General features: G+C 44.6%; 1 protein-coding gene across 1 annotated transcript in view; it reads right to left on the reverse strand.

The window, feature by feature from the left end:
• Positions 1-2,920: 2,920 nt before the first annotated feature.
• The window catches only part of GALNT12 (polypeptide N-acetylgalactosaminyltransferase 12), a 30,152-nt gene continuing 13,795 nt past the window's right edge, over positions 2,921-19,277 (reverse strand). Inside the window, exons 4-10 of the mRNA XM_039856046.1 lie at positions 18,474-18,659; positions 15,643-15,760; positions 14,108-14,284; positions 11,881-12,012; positions 9,626-9,739; positions 7,612-7,758; positions 2,921-5,297 (exon numbers count right to left, since the gene is read on the reverse strand). Coding sequence (XP_039711980.1) covers positions 5,157-5,297; positions 7,612-7,758; positions 9,626-9,739; positions 11,881-12,012; positions 14,108-14,284; positions 15,643-15,760; positions 18,474-18,659 — 1,015 coding nt within the window. The 3' untranslated portion in view covers positions 2,921-5,156. The remainder of the gene's footprint in view (positions 5,298-7,611; positions 7,759-9,625; positions 9,740-11,880; positions 12,013-14,107; positions 14,285-15,642; positions 15,761-18,473; positions 18,660-19,277) is intronic.

Here is a 19,277-nt window from a genome sequence, read left to right on the forward strand (position 1 = left end):
ATGGTCCCTGAGCACTCATTCTGGTTGGGTGCTCTGTGCTCCCAGCCTTGCCCACCTCATCTCATTTAATCCTCGGCACACCCGAAGAGTTAGATACTAGTACAACCTCCATTTTACAGATGAGGAATGGGGGCTCAAAGGAGTTAAGTGACTTGTCCAAAGTCACACAGCTGGCAAGTGACCAAAGGGAATTCATATCCAGGTCTGTCCTTCTACAAATCCCAACCTCTTTGAAATCTATCCTGACAAATAAAGCCAAACATACGTCCTTAACTGCTTCCTGACTAACAAGAGTTTGGACTAAGACTCCATTTGGGAGAATTTTTAAAGATAATTTTTACCAAACGTACTTTAGCTTAAGTACGTGTACTTAGCTCTAAAAGCCTCGTAGTACTCAAGGTTTATAATAAAATCAGAAGCCCCATCCCACCCTCCCAACCCCTCCTCCCCTTCACTCAGATCTGGCTCCCAAGGGGCCTCTACAGGCAACATCTCCAGCAAGTTCTTCCAGTTATTTGCCTTCATATTTCAAATAACATTAGCCTTCCTTTCTCATGATTTTTCAGTTTTAGATTATTTTTATTGACTTATGGAAAATGAAGCTTCTCTTATATCATCTCACTCTTGCTGTCACACACATACACCTACCGCCCCTCCCTCCACTCCCCACCCAGACCAGTCATGTTTTATTGCCCTCAGATCATCTAGGGTAGCCTGAGCTCGCCTAGGCCTCCCGGCAGGGATGGAAAAGAGTCTTGACCTTTGGTTAAACGCAGCAAATTTAATGCAACATCTACTTCAAACTCCCTCCCAGAACTCCAGTGAAAACCACATCCCATAAGGAAGATTTGAAGAACCTAGGGCTGGCTAACCTGGAGCAGAGCAGATTCACACACTCCAACCTCGTCGAATCTCTGAGGGGCAGAGAGAGCACACACGCTGGGTGGCCTCTGAGGGGGATCTAGAGCAATAAGGGAAGCTCCAGGGAGACAGAGTTCAACTTTGTTAGAAGCCATCTGAGCATAGAACAGAACGAGACAGTCTGTAAAGGGAGCAGGAATTCTCCCACCAGCAGTAGACAAGTTAGGGTCTCTCTGATCACGTGTTGGGGACAAGGCGGGATTCCTGCACGAGGTGGGAGTTGAACACATGACTTCTAAAGTTTCTTCACATTCTATAAGGCAGTAATTTGCTTCCTTTTATAACAGTTGGCAACTAGAACCCAGCGGTGCTGTGCGATCACCCTTGAGTGAATCACTGGAGCTGCTCCATAGACACACCCATCTGGCAATTTCTTTTTAGGATGCTGAAATAACTAGCTCCACGTTCTGATGAGCAATCAGTTCCACTGACCCTTGCCTTGTAAAAGAAGGTTCGAGATGATTCACAAAGGAATCATGACATGGTAGATGGGACAGAACTCTCAGTCCCACGGGTTTTAAGCACTCTGAAGATGGGTAAGTGCTGGATGGAGCAACTACAGTAGATTTCACCACAAACTGTGAGCCTCCCTGGCTTCGCAGCAAGAATCTTGAATGAGAAACAGAAGAAACACCCTCCACATCCTGCCTTCCCCCTCTTGCCCCATTTGAAAGAGAAAAAGGGCAGAGTGTGGGTGTGAGCAACAGAGAATTGTACCTGGACAACTGCACCTGGAGGAGCGGGTCTGAACCCCCACCGACTGCACTTGGAGCTGTCCCTGTTCTACCCCCTGAATTGACATTTTTAAAAGAAATGTGCTCGCCCAGAATGTGAATCCACTGAGACCTCCTGACTCTCCAGGCAGGACAGACTCATTAATTCTCATGCCATAACTGGCAGCGTGGTGTAACTGCACTGAGGGGGGGACTATCTATGGTCAGTGTGTATGAGCTGTGACTTGGGTGAGTCACTCCCTCCCCTATGGGAGGCAGAAGGACAGAGTGCTTGCCACTGAGCTCTGGAGTTAGACTTCCTGGGTTCAAATCCCAGCACTGCCATTGATTAGCTTAGACAAGCTCCCTATCCTTTCTGAGCCTCAGTGTCCTCATCTTTAAATTGGGGGTGGGGTGGGGATACAGGACAGGAGAACTAACACTATACACCACTGGGTTTGATAATTAAATTAGCTTGTTTATATGAAGTGCTTAGGGCAGAGCCCAACTCATGGAATGATTATATAATTATCAGCAGCTGCAAAAAGAAGACAGTTGATCCTATAGGATCAAACCAAATAATATCCTTGAAAACAAAACTCTGAAGTTGTGTCTAAGTGTGAGAAATTTGGTGTGCAGTGCATTGAACTTCACAAACATCAGGAGACTATAAGAGGCCAGTGTTTCTAACCCCACTTATTAAATAAACATTGTGCCAATGATATCACGTGGCAGTCTTCAGAAATTTTTATCAAGATAGGTAACAAATTTTATTTTACAATTTAATATAATATAGCAAGGTCGATTTGTGAAGATATAATTTTTAAAAAAGAGTCCCAGTTTAACATTTCAAGAAAAATATTACCCAGGCCAAATTTAGAACATGGATTACTAAATGGAATTATAGGCATTCACAAAGCAGATAACGCCCCTAGCTTGCTGTGGGATCCTGGGCAAACCCCCTCCTTCACTCGCCTCCAGTCCCTCCATCAGCTACCCTGGGCACAGGATGATCTCTGCGGGCCTCCCAGGTCTGCACCCTGTGGACCTATGGTTCGGAGAACTTTTTAGACCAATAGACTTGGCCTCAATTATGGCACTGTCATGTTTCCTGAGCTGACACCACCATCTGGTGTGCCTATGAGAGTAAGACATTAGTGACCAGCCAACCAGGAGCTTTCTCCTCTCCCTTTTATGAGAAATGCAGAATCTCAGGCCCCATCCCAGACCTACAGAAACCGTAATCTGCCTTTTAACAAGATGCCAGGTGATTCCGTACACATTAAAGTGTGAAAAGCACTGCTTTAATAGGAGAAAAAGGAAGCTAGTACGGGACATTTAAGTTTAGCATATATTCGACACTTAAAGAAATCCAGAATTGAGCCATATAAATAAAACAAATCCTTCCCAACTCACATGTAAGGAGTTTATTAAATCAGTTTTCAAAAAGGAAACTTCTCAAATGTAAGTAGGTATCTGATGACAGGGATGAGCATCCCTGAACTTGAGTTTCAAATGCACCTGCATTGTCTACATTGTTATTGACATAATGATCATACTGGTGACCAGAACGGGAGGCCAATTCATACCTTCCAGTAGGGCAGGTGGGGACCCATCCGGGCTCAGACTCCTCACCCATCAGTGAAGGAAAAGCTTCCTCAAAATATTGTATATTGCCTCCCAGCCTCTGCAAATATTTCCCTCGATACCCTGCAAAACGTTTTTATTTATATTGGTTTTTCTACCCTAAAAAATTGCCAGATACACTGATGGCATGAGTAAGACAGATGACTTCTCAAGCAAAGACAACTTACTGCCTTTCCCAGAGAACTCCCACAAAAATGCGAGTGTAGCCTCCCTGAACTCATCATGGATTTTGGTCGTTAATTTTCTGTCTGCCTGAACTGTCTTCCCACACCCTGGGAGGGGCTGACACTCCCACAGAACTCAGACCAACAGTGCAGAAAAAGCCAGGAGGAGGAGGCAAGGGGGACTCGTATCTCCATCATTACAGGTTACCAGGTGTGGAAGGGACGGCTTGGCCTCACAGCACCTTACATTTAGGAGAGAACTCAGCTGTGCTGGAAGGGGCTCATACTCAGGAGCTATTTAATCTCATAAAGATAAAATAACTAAATTATTTAATCTTTATTTTCGAATAAACGCCTATTGAAGTTTATTATGTTTCATATTTTATAAAGTGCATTTATGAAAGTACGAATTTAATGAATCCATACTGTATGCAAGGGACCAAGCTAAACCCTCATCTGTTCTATTCGATTTAATCCTAACATCTACTCTGCAAACTTGGTTTCATTATTCCCATTTTACAGATAAGAAACTGAAGTTCTTGCAAGCCATGTCAACTGGAGTTCTTTCTGCGTAATTGTAAAACTGGATCCCTCAGAGGGGGGAATGTATGTAAAAAAAAGAGCCTGAGACACAAGTTGCTGTTTTTAAATCAACTGCACAGGTTTCTTCATCTCTCGCGTCTGATTGGTTGCAAAAAGAAAGATCTGTGATGCTCCTGTATATTTTTTTAATCATTCGCATTGACTTCGTCACATTGACAAGATCTCAGAAGTGGATCAGGGATCTTTCACAAACCAGAAATGCTGAGACAGACCTTCACAGCAACTACTGCAGCACAGAACAGTTTAAATGACCAAATACTATTAACGAATGAACTTGCATGCTGAATTTCATATAGAACATTAAATTTCTCCCTAACACTCATCCGTGATTAAAAGTTAAAAACGGTATAAACACATTTTAAAGTTGTAGTGGTAATTACTAAAAGCAGCCAGCCACACCACAGCCAGGCATTGCTGAAGTCCAGCTCGTGCAGCAGAAGTTTATATTAGCCCAGTACATCAAGTTGTTCCTTTGAGATTTCAGCTTTGGTTAGTCTTCTTTGGCTAACAAACTTTAACTGGAGGTTTGACTATGGTAGTGACACATAATCAAATAGCATTCTTGATTAAATAAATCTAGGTTATCTCGACGACCTGAGGAATCAGTACGATGTTCACACTGTCCATCAATCCACGATGAGAAAAATCTAACCCAACATCTGAAGTATTATCAGTTCAGGTGAAGTCCATTACATGAGCCTAATGTCCACATGTGCAAACGTCTTCATACCTGGAAATCTTTGCGAATACCAAAATAAAATATTTACTTTTTTTGGTAGGGGGAATAAAAAGTCACAATAGTAGAATATACATCTTGATAGAAAAATAAAGGTTTTTAATTCTCTGAATACCAAGAGCTAACATTTTATGATTACCCTTTGAAAACAGGGTGTTGGGGAACAATTTTAAAGTTTTCAAAATCAGTAGAAAGCTCATTCACATTCATACTATATCCAACACCACTTTTACAAATTGCACAATAATTTCCTTACGGGAGTAGAGCAGCCAAGTTTCGGTGGGTCTGTCACTGTACTCAGCTAAGTCTCTGTTGGTACAGAGTCCAGGGGTCCCCCGTTTTCTCTGACAGGCACCTTAGTACAGTGACACTTTATAGCATGCGTTCCTTGAAAAACCATTTCTGATGTTCCGAGCTGGTGCAGTCCCGTAAGCGTGGCACGAAACTGTCACGGTATGCCATCCTCTCAGCCTGAACACATTTATTGGACTGTATGTGAAACATAGAACCATCCTACAAAAGAGAATAGACATTGGATGTTCAAGAGCAATCTAAGCAATTCCTCAGAAAGTATCTTCTTCCTTAAAATGTGTTCTTATGTGCTCTTGGTGACTTTTATCATTTCAGAAACATTTACTGAGCATTAAGTGTCTGCATGTATAAAGGCAACCCAGGACTGTCCACGGTCCAAGCAGAGAGACGGCCAGGCACACACAGACATGCGTCATGTCAGCTTTTCCCAGGAGCGCTTCACAGCCCCAATTCCACTGTCAGGGCTGATGGTGCCACCTGCTGGCTTCTCTGGGGATCTGTCAGACCCTACCTCCCATCCTCACAGCTTTTCTTTGCCTTCAGGGAAATCAGGACCAAAGATCTTTTATTAATCTCTTCCTCTTAGGTCGACTAATTCCATCCTTGGTGACCTCTTTCGTTTATGCATTTAAGCGGGGAGTCAGGAAATTTGGTTTTAGTCCCAGCTCAGCTACAGACCAGCCGAGGGAGGGGGCAAGTTACCAGAGAGGAAGTGGGTTCTACAGACCATGCCAATTCCCAAACCCGAAAGACCATGATCCTCTTTAAACGCCTCCTCCTTCTCTCCTTTTTCTCAATTGTTGCTGAGTTAACTAAGCAAACCTCTCCCTGCAGTTCTGGAGTTTCTCTTTTCCCTCCAATTCTCTCTTTTGTAAGCTGTACGCCCCCAAGGAACTTAATCACGGGCGGAACAACAAACGGACAGAACAAGTGAGATACCTACCTGTTCCAGGGCAAGAGAAGCTTTAGAAATACAATCAGATGCAATAGAATCTCAAAAATATTAACCCCCCAAAAAACCCTTAAAAGTGCTCGTAAGCTGCCTTTAGAGTAACGTGAAAGTAAAGAAGCCTACCTCATTTTATTGCATTTGTTTTATTGCACCTCACAGATATTGCACTTTTTACAAACTGAAGGTAAGACCATCCACCAGCAAAAAGATTAGGACTTGCCAAAGGCTCAGATGATGGTGGGTATCTTTTAGCAATAAAGTTATTTTTTTAATGAAGGTACATACATTTCTTTTAGACATAACACTATGGCATGCTTAATAGACTACAGTATAGTACAAACATCACTTTTCTATGTACTGGGCAACCAAAAAATTCGTGACTCACTTTATTGCAATATTTGCTTTATTGCAGTGGTCTGGAACCAAGCCTGCAATATTTCTGAGGTACGCCTGTAAGCGCCCCTCCCCCCACCCTTCTGAAGTCTTACTTTCCCTTAAATGGTCACTGAAATTGAAGATAAAATTTTAATGGCATTTCAAAGCAATTTTATGGTCTCTATCTTGCATTACTATTCCTTCAGGGCTTACCATGACTTCCCGTTGAAAGGAAGACAAGACGGAGGAGAGCATTGCAGAGGATTGCAGACTTTTGGTGTGTGCTGAACTATTTTCTCTCTTATTTTTTATATCACATAGAAAGCACTATGGTGCTGGGCTTTTCAAGGTAATCTGAAAATTTCATAACATTTTCTACAGAAAAACATACTCCATCTTCTAATCATACTTAGAATTAACTCATTTATAAGCAGTCTAGACGAATCTTACCAACCCTAAAGCCAGGCTGGGAATGAAAGCTTCCCACAGAGATAAAAGAGAACTAATTCTTTCTTTTGAATTACTTTCTTTGGCTTTATTCCCTCAAGTGCTTTTTAGTGAGTCAAAGGATATGACTGATTTATGAGTCCCATCACAGGCTTACTGCAAATATGATGGGGCTAGTGCCTTTCAGGCCTGAATTAACAACCCAATTCCAACTCAACAACTCCCTTAGAGAGATCTTTTCTTGGTTATCATACCGCAAGTAACAACTAATCTCTATAGAACTTCCCAATTTTCAAAGAATATTCCTGGTCGTATATCTAGCTGTCACTAAAGTTAAGACAAGGCAGGGAAAAAGGAAGCGTAGAGAAGTGGAGTGACTTATACCTGCATCTCACCTCCCATCCTTATACTTTAGCGACTTGTTTCACTTGTTTAAACCTCATTTCATCTTCAAATGCATCTGCGACAGCTCCTCTTCCCATTTCAGCTCAAGGTGTAAGAGGATGGAAAGATCGAAAGGGAGTCAACAGTGAAGAAAGAAGGAAAGCACGCTGACACCGGACACTGGGACTCCACTACTGTGGCCACGGGCTAGGGGTCGCCGTGAAGTTCCCGGTCTTCTGTTCGTGGCTGCATCCCTGAGACTCACTGGGACTGTGCCAGACAGCAAGCTTTACTTCCATGCTCCTCTCTGAAGCCCAGGGGCCCCGCAGCAAGGAAGAAATGAGACAGCTCACTTACCTCCTGCAAGATGAACTTCTGGTTCTCTGGGGCCGTTTCCTCACAGAGATGCATGATGAGAATATCCGTTCCTGCCTCCACAGCTATGCAGGCCTCTGGCTGATGGGTGTTATAGCGAATTTCTCTCTGGGATGTGTACTCAAAAAACTAAAAATGGAGCAGCCAACAGGCGTCAGTTACCCTCTGATGTGGAGAGAAGGGAATCACTGGATGAGAACCCGGGGTTACGAGAGCATGGCGCAGAGGTCTCTCACTTTCCCCTCACCCACCAACAATGGACTGACCGGTTGGCCTCCTGCATGTCCACACAGCAATCCGCACACCCTGGTGTGGCACTTAGAGAGTGCAAATAGAGGGACCCTTTCTTGTGCCCACCTCGGGTGCTAGATAGCGAGAGCGGGGCTGGTGCCTGGGTCACCCCGTGCCCACTGTGCCTAGCCCTGTGTTGGTGCAGAAGCGCAGGAAAGAAAATGCACCAGCCCCAGGGCCAGCACTTGGGAGCTCTCTGTGACCGTGACCAGCCAACTTCCTCTCCTTTCCTTCAGTCCTTTCTTTCTCCTCTTTCACAAACACAATGAGTGCAACTGTGCCTTAGAAAGAATAAAGTTCTCTGCACAAGCAGGCAACATGACTGCTAGTGGGAGGCAGAACAATGGATTTCCTCCTCTAGTGTGCCTCAGAAAAATACTGACTCTGGTCCCATCCCAGAGAGGGAAAGAGGATTCCTTCAGTCTGAGAAGGGGCCTAGGAAGCTGCAGTTTTACACTGTTAACAAGACGTTCATCCACCTGTCCACCCTGTCCCAGCCCCTCCCTTCCAGGAGATTCTGACACAGGTGGCTGTTCTTAAGGCAGGTGGAGCAGTGCCCCTCACACGAATTTCCCAGAAAGCTGGTTAAGAGACTGGGGTTCAGGAGAGACAGGACGGGTCTGAGCATGTGCACTTCTAAGGCCTCAGGTGATGCTGATGGTACCAGTTGGGGGACCGCCTTTGAGGAGGAGCGTTCTCAAAAGTGTCGAAGAACGTGAATAACTCAAGGTTGTAGGGGTCTGAATTATGAAAGTTTACTGTTGAACATAAGGGGGCTTACTATTCAAATGGAACTGGGGAGGCTCCAGGTTGGAAGAAAACTTGAATCCCCACCCCTTCGTCTCTAGTGTCTGACACCTCTCAGGACAGTAAGGTTTTCAAGGTCCAGAACCAATGCTTCACTCATCTCTTGAGTCCTCCATGGGTCCCCTCTGGTGGGCCCATCTGCTCTCCTGGGTTGGGGTCCTGTTCTGGTCCTCAGATCCTCCAGAACTTGACCCCCTGCCCAGCCTGAAGTACAGCAATTAACTCGGACAGATCCCCTAGGTCCCCAGCTGGGATAACTGCCCTAAACACTAATTTGCAGTGTGGCACTTTGCATCAAAACACATAATTCCATTTAAGAATAAATTCTAAGAAAGTCATCTAAAATATAGAACTGTTGTTTTTTTCCTTTTTTTTTTTTTTTCTGACCGAAGATGTTAGTGGTGGGGTTATTTACAACTGCAAAAACTAGGAGGCTGGAGATCAGTAACTAAACAGTAATACAGCCACACAAAGGTGTATTAAGAGGCCATTAGGAACGATATTCTCAAAGGTGTTCAACAATACAAGTACGATGAGGTAAATGTAAATACGAATATAAAACATATAGACATGTGATAACAACTATTTAAAACACATAATCCAAAGGCCATGCATTAAAAAAAAGGTGGGAAGTAAATATGTCTTAATTATAACGGCGGTTGCTCTGGGTCCTGTCCTTCATTATTTGCTTCTACTTTTTCAAATTTCCCAAATGTTCTTTAATGAGCACATGTTACTTTTATAATGAAAGAAACTGCAAATATTTAATTTTTAAAAAACACACAGCTTTCTCCTCATTTCCCTCATTAGAGGCCCATGCCAACGACCCCTTGAACATAGGGCCTCTGCTGTCTTCCCCCTGCCTGAGAAGGTCAAGGTACAGAGAAACAGCACGTACCTGGTTCTGACCCATCCCATGACAGAGATACAAGTGGACCTGGTGTCCCGTGATATCGTGTTCATTGGGAGGGTTATAGTCAAAGCAGTAATCTTTTAGTCCTTTGTTCTGGAGCTAAATAAAACATAAAGGTGGAGTTTTGGTCCAGATTTATACACGACAGATTCCACCCAAGGTTCTGAAGGAAGGTGAACAGTGAGAGAAGCACCTGCCTCAAGAACTGGTGTCAACGGTAACAGCCCGTTACAGTTCTAGTTTTAAATGTGCTTTCTCAATCTATACCGTAGGCAGGAATCATAAGACCCATTTTAACGTGATAAACCTGAGGATCAGAGAGATTAACTTTTTATGGCCTGAAAGTTCATACCTGTTTGTTTGTCATTAGTGTAGCCTAACTGCTGCACTAGTCCAAACATTGCTGAGTTGTCACTTGGCATATACACCAAGGAGCTCCTGCTATTATGCATCTGCAAAGGAACCCCCAATTAAGAGACTCAGCATACCTCGGATCAGAAGTTCACCATTCTAGACTATAGGAACAGCATAACACAAAGAGCCAATGACTTCCCCAAGGTCTCACAACAAGTAAGTGGAGATACCTGAGCCTTCAGTCCAGGACCTCTGACTCCATCACTCGACATTGTCTTATCTAACATCACCACTAAGGTATCTTCTGGCTCTAAAATCCTTTAATCACTCCAAGAACAAAGCGCCATGGGAGATTCCATGCGCCTTCCTCCCTTCTAGGAGCCTCCCAGGGAAAAATTCAAGTATTTTCCAAATCCCTTCCTGATGAGTTCAAAGAACCCTCAACAGTGAGTCCTAAACTCCACTCCTGGCCTGGCCCTTGTTCATCCTTAACTAGCCTAGTTCACATGACCAGACTCAGCCATATAGAAAGGATTCCACAATCCACTGGCTCGTAAGGAAAGCACAGCCTTCCACATTCTTGAGAGCTCTGCGTTAAAGGAACCTGGGAATGTTCCTTTGTGACGTCCAGGTGACTCTCCATGAACCCACTGATCAATCTTATCATGAAAGGCAGGAAGACCAGACATTACATGCTCCCACCATGACACATTATGAATGCAGAGCACACCCGTGAAGTGTTCTTGCTAAAAAGGTTGATCCGACTCCATCAAATCTTTAGACCTCATTTCATTTTAAAGAAACATGGGGGAGAGAGTGGCACAATTTAAAAGTCATCACACAGAAACAAAATAAATTAGGTAATTCTAAGAGTAAGGCCCACTACAGGACAACTGATACTGTAGCCAAAGGGGAAAAAAAAGGGAATTGCTTTAGATTAGACTTAGGAGAAAAGATGCAGCGATCTCATGAAATATCTAGACCTTGTTAGGATCCCAGTGGGAACTCGCCAACCACACCAAGAGAAATTTGAAAATTTGGAGGAATCTGATTAAGGGCTGGATATTAAATGATACCAAGAAATTATCGTTCATTCGATTAGGGGAGATAATGGTCTGTGGTTTTGTAGGAGAATGTCCAAATCTCATTGAGATGCATTCTGAAGTATATAGGAGTAAAATGACACAATACCTTGGGTTTGCTTAAAAAAAGAAAAATGTAGGAGGGTGGAACAAAGGAGCGGAGGAGAGGGAAAACAAGAGAAGCAAAATCTTGGTAATTCCAGAATTTCAAGGACAGAGATCATTATACCATTATCTCTGCATTTCTGTATTGAACACTTTTATAATGAAAACTGAATTTAAAGCATTAATATCCTGCTTTGTGTTTACTGAAGACTTATGGGATGGAAAACCAGCATGTCCCTCACTAGCCTGATGCAGTTCCTAGCAGAAGCCAAAGGCACCGGACATTTTAGCTGGCCTCATCTCGGAAACATTTCTTTTACGTTTTTCGAAATAACAGAAGTGATTCTCCTTTCCCTGCTACTGCCTTTGTGGATCTCTGAGTTGGGAATCATTAACTGATTCAGTCACTGAGACTTGAAGTAATATGATAAGGTGTTAGTCAAAACTAGGACACGGAAACATCAAGTGAGCCTTGTTTTCCTCATTTATAAAATGGGAGGCTTACACTTGTCAATTTCGAGATGGCTCCTGGGGCTGACATTCTGGACCTGAACCCCAGACACTCAGTGGATGAAAGGGGGTGGGTACAGGGATGGGAGAAGCCAGCAGTCCCTACAAAGGGGCCTTTCTTGCCCTGGGTTTGTTGATCAGACCTGGGGTCTAGGAGCTCCCTGCCCACCATGGGCCCGCCTTGCTCACCATCCCGAAGAAGCCAGGCCTGTCTTCAGGCACATGCAGTTCTGGATACACAGTCTCTAAGAACCACTTGAAGTCCTTACACTGGAGCTTGGCACGAAGCTGCCTCCTCTCTGTCACGTCCCCAAAGGGCTCCTGAGAAAACAACAAAATGATGAGGCCCTGCAGGTCACAGTGCTTCCTATTAAAGCCCCTCTCTCCATCGATGTTCACACACGCAGTGAGATTTTATTGAGCACTTATTGTGTGCTGGGCCCTGTGCAGGGCACAGAGGATAAAAAACAGCCTCAGACATAGTGGCAGCACGCTAGTAAAAGAAACTGTCACATGATTACACTCCGCGGTGCTCTCACTACGGGGAGGTGTGGCCAGGTGCACAAGGGAAGGACACAAAGCTCTTGCTGATGGGATCAGGAAGCCAAATCTCGAAGCTGCACTGGATCCCTGGACCCATACCTCATCGATGAGCGTGTGATCACAGATCAACGAAAAGCCAGTAGCGCACATATGCCATCACATTCTGATTCGCTGCTGATATCTGAACATTCCCTTTCAAACACAGGTAAGTATTCTAGATGTAATCATGAATGAAAACCTTCTACTGTGCTCACTATGTTGAAGTCTAAATATATACTTACAATGGTAAGAGCAAAAAGCTACAACAAATACTTGTGGAAGTATAGTTTTCTGGACAAAACCAAGGTTTAAGAACTTTTGAATAATAAAAGCATCTATTTAGCATGGCAAACGTGCAGCCACAAGAGCCATGCTGAGTGCCAAGATATGACTGTCTCCGTGCTATGATATTAAACTATCAAAGTTTGATAGGTTAAATATTTAACAAAATAGTAATGATAAGGAAAAGCATTTGAATAAAATTTCAGATTTCTGCTTATTTTCCAGAAGTTCATTTCCAGAAGTTCATTTGATGAGAGTTACAGCGCCCTCATCTTCAACTGAAGGTCCATTTCAACACTCAGCTGTTGGGCATTAGGACAAGAGGTGAATGTGGTGTCCCCCTCTACCATACTGTTCTTTGAGGATTCTCAGGAAGAGGGGACTGAGAGCTCCAGACTGGGTGACAAGGAAGAGCAGATGCTTCTACCCTGCAGTCTTGGGCGAGACAGAAGAAGCCATGACCGTGAAGCCCAGAGGCAGAGATAGGCTGGAGGAAGCCAGGGCAGGGTCCACAGGGCTGTGCAGAGCAGAGAGGTCCTCTGGAGTGTGCACGCCCCAGGCCCAGTTCTGCCCCATCGGCCACAAGGTCTGGGGCAAGTTCCTTAAATCACTCTCTGAGCTTCGGTTTTCTCATCTATAAAATGAAAAATCCAGAGCTGCCCTGAAGGGCTGCTGTAAGGAATCAGGAGATTTTCATCAAGTGGCTGGGAAAGAGGTCTTGGAGCAGACCCTCTTGTCTTGCCCAGTGGCCCTCTTAGTTATGTGAACGCAGGGTAAGTGAGCACTCCATCCTGCAGTGTGCAGAGCTGGCCTGTGCGGAGGCAGTAGACCTATCTGTTGTTTGTAACCCTAAAATCAATGCTGGTGGTTTTTTCATGCTTTCAGTCATGTGCAGAGTGGCAAAAAATTTGGATGGGCCAATGTGCGAGTTCCCAGTTGAAGTTGCGTTTCAGCTCTCACACTGCAAACAAGTGCCCTGTTGATGATCTGTTTAGTGCCAAGCTCTTGTGCTTTGTGTTGGTGATTTCACTGTTTAAAAAGGCCCCCAAGCATAGTACTGAAGTGCTGTTTAGTGTTCCTCAGTGCAAGAAGGCTGTGATGTGCCTGACAGAGAAAATATATGTTTGATAAGCTTAGTTCAGTTCAGGCATCAATGAAAGTGCTGTTGGGTGTGAATTCGATGTAATGAATCAATAATAATAATATATTAAGTTAGGTTATCTTTAAACAGAAACACACATAACCAACCTAAGTATTAATCAATGGACAAAAACTGTCAACCTGCAAGAGGCTTGCAGGAACCTAACTGTGTATTCCCCCAGGAGCGATGACGGTTCAGTATTCCCAAATTCAATGTTTGCGGTGTCTATACAGAACATAACCACTGCAAATAATGAGAATCAACTGTATATTATAAGTGAAGAAATGAAGTTTTCCCATGTATCATGAGCACCCAATTAATTCTCTTTTTCTGGAACCAGGTCTACCACAGTGTGGAAGCTGCTTTTGTTCACTGAGGTCAGATGGAGTATGGGTGGTCCTGGGAACTCACCAAACGGGCGTGGGGGTTTCGATGGTAGTAGAGCTCTTTAAATTCATCCATCCACACTTCAGCTGCACGGACACTGTTGGCCAGAGCCTTTGTGCGAGAGTAGGGTGCTTGCTTGGGGAAAACGTGGCCAACGTGAGAACACGGGTGTATCTCCAGAGTCCCACCGCACTGCCAGATCTGCACACAAAGCAAAGAGGCTGCGGTGGGCGAGCAGGGAATGAGGTGCTGGTCCACGATACCTATAGCGAGGAGGCCAGGTGCAAAAGTCACGACGAACACTGCCAAGCCCTCACCCTCCATGGGGCAGGAAGCCACTTTCCCAGCAGTCAGACCACAGAATGCAGTCAGAGTAAGAAATCAGCCTCAAAGACAAACGAGCCCCCAAACCAAGACCCCAAAGTCCATGCACTAAAGCTCATGCACTTGACTCAGAGAAGCACCCATAGCTGACCTCGCTGGGAACCCATTTACTCATTATGTAAAACACAGGCTGATTACCTGATCTCCTAGCCCCAGAAGATAGGAAAGCAGCAAGTAAGAAGAGAGGTTTGGAAGGGGAAAAGGAAGACCTTCTAGAGGAAAGCAGAGCAGCCTGACACCTAGGGAAAAGGCAGAAAGACCATTAAAAGCACACCATAAAACTCTCAATGGGCTGAGTCCTCTGGGGCCATTTCATGCTGGGGCAAATGGCCATGGACTTCACTGTCCACAGGAGGTATGATCAAGGATAGCAACTGGTACTTAGGATGGGGGTGTGAGTCTTTGGTGAAAGGCCAAATTCTTGATTTTTGAGTAACTTTTTAAGCAGGAAACCATATGAAATATTAAAAATTGCTATTGAAAAGCACTAACATTGACATAAGGTTTCGATACTTAAAACGCAAGGTTTGATTAACTGGAAAATCCACTGAAATGCTCGGGATTTCTCAAAGGAGCATCATCTGTGGTCATGTACAGAAAAATTGGTAGGTGAGCATGTTACAAAAGGCAGATTCCCAGTCCCTGCCATAAATCCACTGAAACTGTCTGGAGACTGCGCCTATAAATCTGTTTTTTTAACAAGTTTCCTCAACAATTCTATATGTGTCAAAGTTTTAAAGACACTCTGCTAAATAAAGAGGCTGCTTCATAAATAGTTAAGCAAATCAAGTCTCCAAAAGGTGAGATTAGAAGGCAGGGACCTGAGTTTTAGTCTATTCTCTGCCACCCACTCCTTGAGCAAGTCACTTCCCCACAAGGAGGGCCTCAGTTCCTCCTTGCTGTAGTGAGGGAAAAGAACTAGGTGACTTGCAAGGCCCGTTTCCTGCCCCAAAAGTAATAAAAGTATATATTTTTAGAAGTTCAAAAAGAAGACAAGCATGTTTATAGGATGCATGTGCCATTATCATCTTTCAGGATTGCCGAATAAATTGCCAATATGGAGGTAAAGTCTACCAGGATCTCATAAAATCTCACCATTCCCAAAGAGAGAGAAGAAAGAAAGAGAGAGAGAGAATAGGTTAAGAATGAGTCCGAAGAGAAGAGTGGATACTTACCCTAAAGGAGAATTCGAGGTTTTCTCCTCCCCAAACTTCCATTCCTGTATCATAAGACCCCAGATATTCAAAATATTTCTTACTCACAGCAAACAGCCCACCAGCCATTGTTGGAGACCTGGGAGAGTGTGAGATCCACGTTGCAATGCCAGCAGCAGGAAACCATCCCTTCCCACCACAAGCCCTTCAGTCCCATCCTCCATCTCTAAGAGTACCCTGAGCTCATGCTCTGCCCAGCACTAGGCTGGGCCTGGAAGAAGATGTACCCCACCGTTCCTGTCCTGGGGAAGTGCACAGACATCTCAATAGGCAAAGAGAGCTCTGTGTATGAGAAGTGTGTTAACTAAGGTCACCCTGAGCCATGTGGGAACATGGGGCATAGGGGTGGGAGGAGCTCAGTTTCTTGGAGGGTAGGGTCTGCAGAACTAAGGGGAGTTAGCCAAGAAAAGGAATGGAATGGTTCTCCAAGAAGATATCAGCATGAGCGAAGGCCTAAGGGTGAGAGAAACCCTGTGCTTTCAGAAGCGTAGACAAACATAAGAAACGAGGAGACAGACCATGTTCCTCGAGAGAATGGCAGGTGCCAGGTCACTGTCTGGTGGCACAGGTCACTCAGGCACCGTGCAGGCACTCACAGATGCTCTCTAGAGGCTGGTGAGTAGATAGATCATAATAGGCAACTGGTATCTTAAAGCTCCCGAGGGCCGTTCCTCTCCAGATTGAGCAGTCTCCCCTCTAGGACACAGACACAGGCTTTGGCCTGCTTCTTCGGCCAATCCTGTTTTTCCCCTACCAGGTTCCTCTAGAAGCCTACATTGGTTTTGGAAATGGCCCAAGGCTTCTATTCTACCACAGCAGAAAGCTGTAAGCTCAACACACCACAGAGAACAAGATGAAAGAATAAATTCACAAACGGGGAAAAATATTAAGAACCCAAGTTTAAAATGTTTAGATACTCCAGCAGTGCATCCGGGCCTTGACAAAGTACTGGTTTTTCTTGCACACTCCAAACTCCAGGCCAGCTGAGAAAAGGACAGCCAGATTCTTTGTAGAAGGGAAGGTTCTAGACTACGAAGCCCTTACATGTGTGTTCATTCTAAAAGTCTAGGAAATAGGCTGGGTGAGTATGCTCATACCTATTTCACAGGTGAGGACACTGAGGCTCTGGGATATGACACGATGTGGAGGACAGCTAGCCACAATGTCCCTAAGCATGTGTATGGGGGTGGGGTGGGCAATGGGAGTTCATGTCAGCATCACAGGCTGGATATGTGACTCTGGGTAAGATCCTTCTTACTCTGTGCCTCAGTTTCCAAACCTGTTTAGTGAGAGGCTGGGCAGGATGCTCCCTGAGAACTTCTACAAAAGCCTGGGAGCCATCCTCGATTCCTCCCTTCCGCATTCTCATTACCCTACTTCTTCCACTGCACTGGAGTCTATCCTTTCCCTCCATCTTCTGCTCCATCTTCTCCTGCACTGGAAGACTGCGATGCCTTCGAATGATGTCCCCGCCTACAGCCCTATCTCCTCCAGGCCCCCAACCACACGGCATCCAGCGCCATCTTTAAAGAATTCAACAGGCAAAGGTCACTTGCAGCTAAAATCCCTTCAGTGGCTACTATCCTCTCAGGGTAAGGTTCAAACCTTTTTCTCTCCTTGGCCATCAAGGCTGGATGTGACTTGGCCCCATTTATCTCGCCGGTCTCGTCTCTCAATCCTATCTCCACACTTGTTCCACTCCAGCCAGCAGTGGGTCACCTCAAGGTCAGGCCTCCGGTGGAAGGATTCAGAAGGCCCGACTTCCAACATGAGTGCAGATCTAAGACACCATTTCTAGCTCAATACACCAGCAATAAAGCTGGCGTCCAATCTCTATCTACCTGACTCCTATATCCATCTCCCAACTGGTCCTGAACTTGGAAAGGGAGGAACAAGCCAGACTATGTTTTCATTACCTCAAGAATCAGAGCAACTGAGCTCCCTTTGAGCCCACGCTACTGGGCTCACCCGCTGGCCAAAGCTGGCTCTTCCACCCCCAGGTCCACTTACTGCCCACCTTCCAGTTTGAAAGATGCCTAACAGTGTGTCCTCAAAATGTTAAATGTGAACTTACCATACGACCCAGCAATTCCATTCTTATGTATGTACCACAAAGAACTGAAAACAGGGACTCAGACAATAGGACACCAATGCTCACAGCAGCATTATTTACAATAACCAAATGGTGGAAACAACCCAAGTGTCCATCAACTGATGAGTAGATTAACAAAATGTGGCTATATATACAATACTATTTGGTCATAAAAAGGAATGAAATTCTAGAGGAAACTTGCAAACATGTTAAGTGAAAGAAGCCAGACACGAAAGGACAAATATTGTGTGATTCCGCTTATGTGAGGTTTCTAGAACAAGGAAATTTCTAGAGACAGAAAATAGAAAAGAAGTTACCAGGGTTTGGAGGCGCGGAAGAAGGGGAGTCATTGCTTAATGGGTACAGAGTTCCTGCACAGGATGATGAAAAAGTTCTGGAAATATGTAGAAGTGATCGTTGCTCAATACTATGAATGGGGTTGATATCACTGAATTGAACACTTAAAAATGGTTAAAATGGTAAATTTTAGGTTACGCATTTTACCAGAATTTTAAAAATAAGTATATATACCAGTATAAAATCCATTTATCTATCAGTAGCAAAGATTTTTAATAAAAATCAACAAAGGCTCTGACAGAAGGTCAAGCTGGGGACAACAGCTAATCATCCCCTCCCAAGGGCCTTCACTGACGCATTAGCCATATGCAAGGAGGTTCACTGGAAGAAGTCAATCTCTGACCTGATGACATCGATGGGAGACCGCATCCGCATCCTCTCCCTCGTGGGAACCACATGCCACGTGAACACCAGCCTCCAGTCAAAACCGCCGATGTGAGGCTCCCCAGAGTTCCCCAGGTACTCAAAGGTGTTCCAGTCGATCACATCAATAACAGGGCACACCACTGCTGACTCCTCTTCGTGGATCCTGCAAACATCCAGGACACCCTGTCTCTCCAAATAGACGGGCGCAGGAGGACAATTCGGAAATTCAGGAATGAACTCCCCTCACCCTTCCACTAGGAAGGAGGAACACCTGTGTTGCTGCTTCTGTTATTCTAGGTGTCTGCAGCCATATCAGGCAGGTGACCATCTTAGGGGATGCTTGGGAGAAGACAGGGAGCAAGGATTCTGGCCTTAATATGAAACGTCACACAGCTTTAATATTCTGATTCTATCTATGGTTATTCTAACTAAACATATAAAAATCAAAGGCAACTTTTAAAACAGAAAGCAGATTTTCAATTTCTCAAGATTGCCAAATGTTCCTTCATTTAATCACAATGAATCATAAAGAGTCAAGAAATAATTATCTCCCTGTCCAGAGATGCATCCAGACCAAAGGGTCAAACCATCAGCTTTGGAGTTAGAATATAAATTCTAATTCGGCCCCTTATTCCGTGTGACATGAGTGACATGAGCCGAGTCACCTAACATCTCAGGGCCTGCTCTCTGATGGTAACGATGAAAAGTATCTGCTCACAGGGTTCATGTGAGGACTCCCTGAATGTCTGTAAGATGGCTGGCAGAGAACCCGACACTATGG

This window comes from Pteropus medius, unplaced genomic scaffold, assembly GCF_902729225.1.
Source record: "Pteropus medius unplaced genomic scaffold, Ma_sr-lr_union100, whole genome shotgun sequence".
NCBI lineage: Eukaryota > Metazoa > Chordata > Mammalia > Chiroptera > Pteropodidae > Pteropus > Pteropus medius.